General features: G+C 41.2%; 1 protein-coding gene across 2 annotated transcripts; it reads left to right on the top strand.

The window, feature by feature from the left end:
- Positions 1-1,729: 1,729 nt before the first annotated feature.
- On the top strand, positions 1,730-10,115 carry NAA40 (N-alpha-acetyltransferase 40, NatD catalytic subunit). Of its 2 annotated transcripts, none has more exons than XM_072118359.1 (8): positions 1,730-1,913; positions 3,050-3,145; positions 3,238-3,290; positions 3,944-4,039; positions 4,266-4,424; positions 6,770-6,853; positions 9,580-9,657; positions 9,748-10,115. In XM_072118359.1, the coding sequence occupies exons 1-8, from the start codon at positions 1,908-1,910 to the stop codon at positions 9,884-9,886; spliced, it is 711 nt and encodes a 236-aa protein (XP_071974460.1). In that variant the 5' UTR covers positions 1,730-1,907; the 3' UTR covers positions 9,887-10,115. The 2 variants fall into 2 exon arrangements, with proteins under 2 accessions (XP_071974460.1, XP_071974461.1); XM_072118360.1 differs by lacking the exon at positions 1,730-1,913 and adding an exon at positions 1,990-2,056.
- Positions 10,116-10,505: the final 390 nt, after the last annotated feature.

The following is a 10,505-nucleotide window of genomic DNA, read 5'->3' as shown; positions in this document are numbered from 1 at the left end:
CAGAGTTTGGAGAGTTATAAGGATGTTTTAGATGTTGATTTTTGGTTCACCAATAAATGCAAATTCTTGCTCATAGAAAAATAAAACATCCCCTGAAAATAAGACCTAGTGCCTCTTTAGGAGCAAAAATTCATATAAGACACTGTCTTATTTTGGGGGAAACAGGGTAGTAATTTTTTGGAGGAAACCGGAGAACCCGGAGGAAACCCACGCAGACACAGAGAGAACATACAAAATCTTTGCAGATGTTGACCAGCGCTGCAAGGCTGTTCTGCTAATCACGGAACCACCGTGCTGCCCATAAATCTCTCCATCATTTATCTATCTCCTATAAAATTCTCCCATATTACAGTTTGTTTTACCAAACTAAAGGCAGCCTCTTACTGACTGTGACTGGTCATAAAATAGTTTTATTTTGGGGCCCCACTTTGTCTAGAACCGGCCCTGCATAGGTTCGCCATCACTGCTATAGGGGCTCAAAGAAGTCACCCATTTATTCAGGAGCCACCCAACACAGGCAGCTTTGATTAAAGAACAACCAACTTATTGACAACTCCTAGTTACAAACAGACCTCAAGCCCAATGTGACTTCTGGTTGCTGGCAATTACTGAACTTTAGCCCCGGGCTTCAATGATCAACTGTGTCTGCAGTGAAACTTTGTTGTTCAGAAATCAACCCAATTTTTTTTAAATCAAACATTATAAAATAAGGGGAACTAATCATAGATCCAGGCCTCCTGGATATATATATATATATATATATATATATATATATATATATATATATATATATATATATATTGTTATCCATGGCCTCCTTTCTTCTAAAATCAACTGTTAGAATTATGCAAATGAGTCCAAAAGGCTCTGTTGGTGTTACCAGAAACCCCCCATGCTGTACCTTCACAGGCTGTTGCACTTTCCCCCTCCCGCTGCCTTATGTAATATCACACAGGAGGGGGAAAGTTCTCATGCACAGTGTAATAGCCTGTGAAGCACAGAAGGGATCTGGCAACACACCACAGAAGAAAGAAGGTCATGGTTAACAAATATAAGATAACCGGGATTTATGAGTAAGTGTCCCTGGTTTATCATTCTTCAGTCTGAATGTAGATTTCCTTTAAAATTCAATTGCCATATGGTCCTGAAAAACACCTTGGTCACACTTACTAAATATTCCTGGTCCTACTTAGATACAAAGTCAACTTTTAAACCAAACCTATCTTGTACATAGCCTGGGGACTGAACCCAAAAATATGAAGAACATAAAGCAAAATATTTGCCACATCCCATTGTATGCAGAATGCATTTGTTCTTACAGTTGTGATGTCATGAGGTGACATCATATCTAAGGATTTCAATGTGGTCCTATTGTTTCACGCAAACACAAACAGGATGACAGGTGACTTTTTTTTTGTTTTTATTGATTTTCATTTGTTTTTAAAACACATAGCTACACAAAAATCTCTGTGTAGCCTGCTAAAAAACAGTAATTGTCAGTAATTGGACATGTATTGTTCTCTGACCAGATATTAATGTATTCTAGTTGCAGGAACCTTTCTCAGCTATTGAACTATGGAAAGAAACAATCCCATAAAGGCGCCATCCCTCTCATCCCTTTCTCCCCCATGATGTGACGTCACGTCAGCCGCGTTCCCGCACCCAGACAAAGACTCAGACAGAGTGGGCGGAGCGTCAGTTTCCCCGCCTTTTGGCAGTGAGGCTTGGAACGCAGACGCAGGTCACGCATTGCGTTCCACTTGGCTTCGCTATGCCGGGGTGATACATGAGTGGGCGTGTTGGGACCAGTGCGTGATGATATCATCACTTAGCCCCTTACTCTACTCTTCTCCCCCTCCAGCACCGAACCGAACCGGGATTGAAAGTCTTACGTCATCAGCCACGTCATGGGGGTGAGGAGGGAGGGGGAAATGGGCAGGAGAAGAGGTTGGGGTACTTAGATGGCTGTGGCAGGAGGGTTTTGGATACCGGTGTATGATGGAGAGTTGTGGGGGCTGATAGATCATGGCTGGGGCAGAGGGTCTTGTCTGGCTGTGTAAATAAGGGTCTAAATGTGATGTGGGGTAGAAATCCCTGTAAATTCTTGTGTTATTGGGCTATTGTCAGGGGGTGGGAGAGTTTAGAGAGGGGCTTTATATATGATAAAATGTTATGTGGTTTCTCTGCTCCCCTTTTACCTTCCCATTCCAGCACCTCTGCTCTGGGTCCCTCTCCCATTGATTTGTTTGGTGATGTGCCTGTATACCCCTCTGCAGCATGTCACTTGCCTCCGCTGTATACAGCATTGGCTGGAGTAGCGATGTGAAGTATATACAGACGTGTCAACCCTGCAGCCACGTAAACAAAGCTCAGGAGGTAGAAGCAGAGCAGTGGTGCTGGATTGAGGATGATTTATCAGTGTAGACATTTATTGTTCCTATGGATGACACTACATTTGGCTTTAAGGAGTTGTACCAGGTTTACTAAACTGTTGCATATGTATTGGTTGTCATTACTTGGACCCTCCAATCAGTAATGAGAAGTGCCTTTATACTCTTGCCTGCATAGAGGTTCTGCATCTGTACTGTTGCTCTATTCCCCTCTACGAGACTGTAAGAGCTAATGCAATACATCACTCCAGGCCCACAGCTCCAATTAGATGGGTGTTATAGAGCAGGAGAAGCTGAGCAGATTAGATATAGTGTCCTATCTGTAGGAAGACAGGACACTATATCCAATCTGCTCAGGTCCTACTGCTGTATAACAATCTGTAGGAAGCCTGTTATACAGCAGGAGGAGCTGAGCAGATTATATATAGTGTCCTATATGTAGGAAGCCTGTTATACAGCAGGAGGAGCTGACCAGGTTGCACATAGGGCTCCAGGATGTGGTCCCTTTCGGTGATTGAAAGTTTTACCTGAATAAGTGGCAACTGATTGGACTGGACTCCGCCTGCTCTATAACATGCTTTCTGCATACTGTACTGTATTTTTATTGTGAGAGTTTTATTTTTCATTATAATACTTTTTACATTTCTTTTGGTCCTCAGAGGAAATCTGTTCGGGCAAAAGAAAAGAAGCAAAAGCGCCAGGAGGAGCGCGCTGCTATGGCAGCTGTGTGTGCCAAGGTGCAAGCAGCCAATCAGGTAGCCTTCCTAATGTACAACATATTTGAACTGATAATTTCCCTGATTGTCAGGTTTACAGATCTTTTTTTACTTGTAATTTCTTTCTGCAGCTTGGAGACCCTCTTGGAGCCTTTCCAGTCTTTAAAAAATTTGACAGAAATGGGTAAGGTGTTTTATAGGGACAAAATATATTTTATTTTATTTTAAAGGACATCTACCATCAGGATTATGGATTAGAAACCAAGTGCACTTACATGCTGGTGTGTGCCCCCTTTATCAGGATCCGCTCTTCTTTTAGCTTTTTATACCTTTGTTTTTACAAGAAAAAAAAGGCTTCAAAATATGCAAATGAACCCGAGGTGGCTCCACATTCCATAGAAGTTCAGGCTCATTTGCATAGTTTTAAAAGTAGATTTTCTTAAAAATCAAGGGCATTCCTCGGTTTTCGTACAAGATAGGGTCCGGAGGTTTGTTCTTAAGTTAAATTTGTTTGTTTGCAAGTCGAAACTGTATATTTTATAATTGTAGATCCAGACAAAAAACATTTTGGCCCCAGTGACAATTGGAGTTTAAACATTTTTTGCTGTAATGGGACCAAGGATTATCAATAAAGCTTCATTACAGACACCTTACAGCTGATTATTACAGTCTGGGACTATAGTTAAGCATCCAGAGAGCTTCACCAGAGGTCAGAGGGGTCTGTCTGTAACTCGGGTGTCTTAGTGGTACTTGGTTTATAATCCATGATCCTGATGGTAGATTTCCTTTAAATCTGACTTTTTTTTTTTTACTACTTGTTGCGCTTTTCTTTCTCAGGTTGAATTTGACTATAGAGTGCTGCCGAGTTACTGATTTGGACTCGAAGACCATAGACTGGGCCTTTGAACTCACAAAGACAAATATGCAGATGCTGTAAGGATCTCTTACATGATTGTACACTCTTTCTGGCCATCACATGACATGTGTATGTCCTATTTGGCAGGTTTTTCTCCTCTGTAGACTCCCTGTGTTTAGTCCCTTAGCCACAGTGATCAGATTAACTTAGTGTTATGATATGTCTCAAGCTGTGAAGTTCCCCCTTGGAACTTTTAATGTTTTCATTTCCTATCATAAATGATGTATAAATGTGTTACTGTAGCTATGAACAAAGCGAATGGGGATGGAAAGAGCGAGAGAAAAGGGAAGAGCTGACAGATGAACGTGCCTGGTACCTCATTGCCAGAGATGAACTTGGTATGCCGGTTGCTTTTGTGCACTTCCGATTTGATGTGGAGTGTGGAGATGAAGTGCTTTACTGGTAAGTAATATTATATGATGCCATTTAATTCTGTTTTATGTTGCATCAAGTGCTGGTCTTTGTAGATAAGTTTCAATAAAGACTGAGGTCTATAAAGTTCAACCTATAAATCCTACAGTCATCCAGAGGAAGACGAAGAACCCTATAAGGCTGATGCCTTTTGGCCAATAATAGGGAAATTAATTGAATAATCCATTGAATTCCCTTAATGTGGGATTTGTTTGCATTTAAAGACCTCCAGATATGTACAAAGGAGAAAGCAAAGTGTAGAACGGCACCGTGCAAAAACTGGGAGGGTGCAGGTCTTTGTCGGGGGTCCGACAAACCCCGTTAGTCGTAGCAGTAAACAACAAGTGAAGCAGCACTCTGTATGGATAAAGTGAAGAAACTTTTTATTCCACCATGGATGAGGATGCAACGTTTCATCTTACTTTATGCAGACATTATCAAGCATTTCTTGATAATGTCTTCATAGAGTAAGACGAAACGTTGCATCCTCATCCATGGTGGAATAAAAAGTTTCTTCACTTTATCCATACAGATATGTACAAAGTAATAGACATCACAATATCTTGTGGCAGAGATTTCCACAGTTTCACTGCTGTTAAGAATCCGCATCTGTGGAGATGGTAGAAGCTCCTCTCCTCTAGGTGTAGAGGATGCCCCCTGTCTATGGTGATGGTAGAGCCGCCTCTCCTCTAGGTGTAGATGATGCCCCCTGTCTATGGTGATGGTACAACATCCTCTCCTCTAGGTGTAGAGGATGCCCCCTTTCTATGGTGATGGTAGAACCGCCTCTCCTCTAGGTGTAGAGAATGCCCCCTGTCTATAGTGATGGTAGAACCACCTCTCCTCTAGGTGTAGAGGATGCCCCCTGTCTATGGTGATGGTAGAACCACCTCCTCTAGGTGTAGAGGATGCCCCCTGTCTATGGTGATGGTAGAACCACCTCTCCTCTAGGTGTAGAGGATGCCTCCTGTATATGGTAGATGTGCCTCTCCTCTAGGTGTAGAGAATGCCATCTGTCTATGATAATGATAGAACCTCCTCTCCTTGATGTGTAGAGGATGCCTCCTGTCTATAGCGATGGTAGAACCGCCTCTCCTCTAGGTGTAGAGGATGCCCCCTGCCAATGGTGATGGTAGAGCCTCCTCTAGGTGTAGAGGATACTCCCTGTCTATGGTGATGGTAGAACCTAATCTCCTTTAGATGTAGAGGAAGCCCCTGGTCTTGGCCACAGGCCTAGGTTTAGAAAGATCTTTATACAACCCATTCAAGTTAGTCAAGTGGAATGCAAGCCATTGCCCATTGTAGAAACCCCACCAATCACAAATTTCTGAATCTTCCTCCTCACCCTAAGCAATTAACATATAAATAAAGTTCATCTATATTCCTTAAAGTACAACTGTAAAGTATAAAAACTTCTAAAAACTAACTGCACTAAGCAAAAATAAGCAATTCTACAATTTACTATTACTATTTACGATTACTATTAAGCATGCTCTCCTCTTCTGGCTTCAGGAGGGTGAACTGATGTCACAACCAGGAAGCGCCCACCCACATCAGAATTAAATCTGAATCTAATTTTATATATACCTGATATATCTCAGGATAGGAAGAAGACAGCAGCATGATACATGTATAGTTGGAATTGTTATCACAGGCTCTCTCCAGTTGTGCTAACACTATTTTTGTCAGTAACTTTACAGTTACGCTTTAAACCCTTCAAGACCAGGGGATTTGCCAATTTATTTGGAATTTACATTTTTTTTTCTTTCATTCCACTCCTTTCACAGGCTGCAACTTAACTTTTAAAAATAATTTTAAAAATCTTGCATTGAAAAAAATAAATGCCTCGTATCGGCATATTCTGCCACCTGTAACTCTCATACTTCAGTGTGTGAGGTGACATTGTTTGCGGGATGGGATGAGTTTTCATTGATGCCATTTTGAAAACTGTACGACCTTTCAATCACTTTTTATTCCAGTTTTTTAATTGGTAAATTGGCAAATTGACTGTTTGAACATTTAGGTTCTTTTTTCTATTACAGTCCATGGTCGGGAGTAATTTTTTTTTTTAATATTTGAATAATTTGGACGTTTTGCGATGTGTTGATACCTTTATATATTTATGATGTTACGTGTTTATTTTTATATGTGTTTTAGGGAAAGTGATTTGATTTCTTTTAGTTTGACACCATGAACCCTCTCCACACTCCCCTTCAGGACCTGCAGTCGTATATTTACATTGAGGCGGTCGTGAAGGGGTTAAAGGTTTTACACTAGAGAAAATAAAAGGAAACTTTTATTCGCCGTCAACCATATGTTTCCATATCTCCTTCCAGTTACGAGGTGCAGTTAGAAGTCCGTGTTCGCAGGAAAGGAGTCGGAAAGTTCCTAGTACAGATCTTGCAGTTGATGGCAAATAAGTAAGTTTATTATGTGCGGCTTTATAATTGATATATATATTGTGTCAGGGTTTCAGTCTCGGCATAATGAACGACTTAAACGACATTTCCCATATTTAGGTTTTACAAACCCTGTAGCTAAATAATCACATTGTGTATGACAGGATTTTTTGTATGCTGGGTTTTTATAATTTTATAATGCAGATTTATGTTCTTTTTTTCTGCATGCATTTATTGGGCCTTTTTTTTAATTTTTTTTTTTTATGGAAAATATGCCAAGGCACCGCCCATGGAATAATAGAGAAGATTCCTTACTAATGGCAATTTTTTTTTTTTTTTAATGATGTCATTTTATACAAAGTCTACATCATGTTATTTTTCATACAGATTTTCTCTCACCCATAGACTCCAATGAAAGAAAAAGCGCATGCAAATATCTGCATGATCACCATTTCATTTTCCACATTTTCTTGAATATTGTATTGGGCTGCATCAAAATCTGCACATACGGTAATCCACACAGAATCCGCAGCATATTAAAATAGCAGTGTAGTAAAAGATTTATTCATTTAAACTTTGCAATCTTGTGCGGCATGGTGGCTTAGTGGTTAGCATTACAGCCTTGCAGTGCTGGGGACCTGGGTTCATGTCCCAGGGTCAACATCTGCAAAGAGTTTGTATGTTCTCTCCGTGTTTGCGTGGGTTTTCTCCGGTTTCCTCCCACACTCAAAAACATACTGGTAGGTTGATTAGATTGTGAGGCCCATTGGGGACAGGGACTGATTTGTCGAGCTTTGTGCAGGGCTGCCTATTCTGTGTATGTCGTATAAATAAAGGATTATTATTATTAAATTGGAAGTGGAGTCCAGCCCCCTGGTTACTGCAAAATCGTGGCATAAAATTGCTGGAGTAAATGCTGCAATGTGTAGATCCCTAACAAGCCATGTTTACCCAAATAAAAGAGCAAGGCTTGTTAGGAAGGTCTGGCAAGAGAAAATATCTTCCTGCTGATCGGTGGGGTCTCAGTGATGAAATGGGGTTCTGTGTAACCCCGTCGGAGCCCTTGTCGCTCCCCGAGAAGAGAGGTGCAGCAAGTCGCACATGCTCGGGCTGCCCCGTTCATTTCTATGAAGCTGATGGAGATTGCCAAGCACCATAGTCTGTAATCTCCGTCAGCTGCATTGAGACATGCGCGACTGGCTGCTCCGATTAACTCTGGGAGCAACGAGGTCTCAGACGGGGGTACATCAAACATACATTCTTGTGATCTGTGGGGTCTATTCACTGATCAAAATCAAGCATATTAAAGGGGTTGTCCGAGTTTAAAAAAAAAAACTATATGTGGCCGGGAGCGGGCTGACTAAAACAATAAAGCTGTATTTACCTTCCGGTGCCCTCCGGTATCCAGCGCTGCTGTCGCTCCAGTCCGGGCGCCATGTAAACAAACATGGCCGCCAGAGCAGCGCTGCATTCAGCTTCCGGCCGGCCGTGGCCGGGTACGCCTATCCGTCCCTATACACAGCATTGTGTATGGGGGCTGGAAGGTTGTCGGGTCCGGCCGGAAGCTGAATGCAGCGCTGGTACGGCGGCCATGTTTGCTTACAGCGACAGCAGCGCTGGATACCGGAGGGCACCGGAAGGTAAGTACAGCTTTATTGTTTTAGGCAGCCCGCTCCCGGCCACATATTTTTTTTTTTCAAAACTCGGACAACCCCTTTAAACCAGGGACACTTACATTAAATTGCTGATAGATCCAGGCACTTTGCTGTTTTAATCTGCTTATGTTTATTATCCATGGTCTACTTTCTTAAATCAACTTTTAACATTCTGCTAATGTGCCTTAACTCATCAGGGGTCTTAAGGGAAGGCATGAAAATCTAGGGTATAAATTATGCAGACAAATGTGCTGTGTGCACGCCCGGCATGTTACTAGCCGGGCGTGCACACAGCACATTTGTCTGCATAATTTATACCCTAGATTTTCATGCCTTCCCTTAAGACCCCTGATGAGTTCTGGCAAAATGAAATGCGTTGGGTCCTAGGGTCAATTCAGTATGAATGGCAGTGATAGGGCTAAACCATAGCCTCTATTGATCGTAACTCCAAAATCAGCTTATCCAGCTAGGAGTATGTGTGTGAATGGTACTACCAGATAGGCAGCAGATAAGACTGATATAGCTCAATGGCAGAAGGGCTACATAAAAAGTAGCACAAATCGCTTAAGTCAACCTTCACTAGCAGCTTGAGCACAGTCGCGGTAAGCCAGAGGTAGAAAAGAATACCATTTAGTCACTCCGAAAAGTAGATCAGTATAGAAGCAGCAGGTCAAACCAAGTACTGCTTTAGCCACACTGCCAAAACTCTGAGTGGTGATATAACACAATATTCAAAATCACCACAGTGCTGTATAAAACATTTTTAGAGTTGCTTCTAGTAATGCTGCAGAAATGGATGCAACAATCAAAGTAGGATACATTAGCATGCACAGTCTATGCACCTACAAAGGAAAAACTAACAAAGCAATTACATTTATGTTGTATGTTTTACAATCACAGTTTTGTCCTTCAATCCTTTTTTATATGTGAAATAAAAGCTACGTTTTAATTTTTAAGAAAATAACTCCAAAGTCAGTGAATCCAGGAATAGAACTTGCTCTGAAATTTTGAGGCTGACTGTCAGGGTATATCTTAGAATACAGATGGTTACATAAAGGCAATTGGCTCATGAATTCTCCCTTTTGTTTTCAGCACACAGATGAAGAAAGTTGTCCTTACAGTCTTCAAACACAACCATGGTGCTTACCAGTTCTTCAGAGATGCGTTACAGTAAGTCTAGCTGCTGCTTTCATGTTTTTTACCTGCCTTCTGTCTCCTCATGGGGTTTTATCTCCTTTTTAACTTTTTCCAATCTTTTAGATTTGAGATAGATGAGACGTCCCCCAGTGTTTCGGGTTGCTGTGCTGATGACTGCACGTATGAGATCCTGAGCCGCAGAACAAAGTTTGGAGATGCTCCCCATTCACATTCAGCACAGTGTGCTGGCTGCTGCCATTGAATGCAGAGGCGGATAGATACCTGAGGACTGTGGAGGATCGTAATGGACAAAATGATTGTCTTTATCTAATGGGGTTTTTTGGTTTGTTTTTGTTCTTTTGTTTTGTTTTTTTGTATTTTTTATGTTTTTTAAACTTGGTGATGTATAAATGCAGCACTATTGTGGACATGTGTGTAACTCATGTCTCTACTAGTCCTTTTAACGGTAAATAAATTCTTGTTTGACTTCAGGACGATTCCATCAATCTGGAATATTTTTCACTGTTTCACTGTTTTTCACTATTCATTGTTGATTTGTTCAGCTTGAACGATCGTGAATACAGTGCTTGAAGGGGGAAATAATCGCAATTGCTGCCAATTGGCTAGCAATTGTGATTATTTCAGTTTCCGGCACAGAAGTCCTAAAAAATGTCCTCCTAAGACCACGTGAAGCAGATGATGATGATTATTGTTATTATTATTATTATTATTATTATTATATATATGTATATTTTTTAATTAAATTCCTCTAAACACCTGGTGGGACTATCGTCAGAATCGGGGAATGTAAACCAAACACACTGACATACTGGTGTGTGCCGCGTCTGCCAGGATCTGCTCTTCTTTAAGCTTCTAATTCC

The sequence above is a fragment of the Engystomops pustulosus genome, chromosome 7 (genome assembly GCF_040894005.1).
Source record: "Engystomops pustulosus chromosome 7, aEngPut4.maternal, whole genome shotgun sequence".
Lineage (NCBI taxonomy): Eukaryota > Metazoa > Chordata > Amphibia > Anura > Leptodactylidae > Engystomops > Engystomops pustulosus.
Note: the sequence above shows the minus strand (reverse complement) of the source record. Positions and strands in the feature narration are given on the sequence as shown.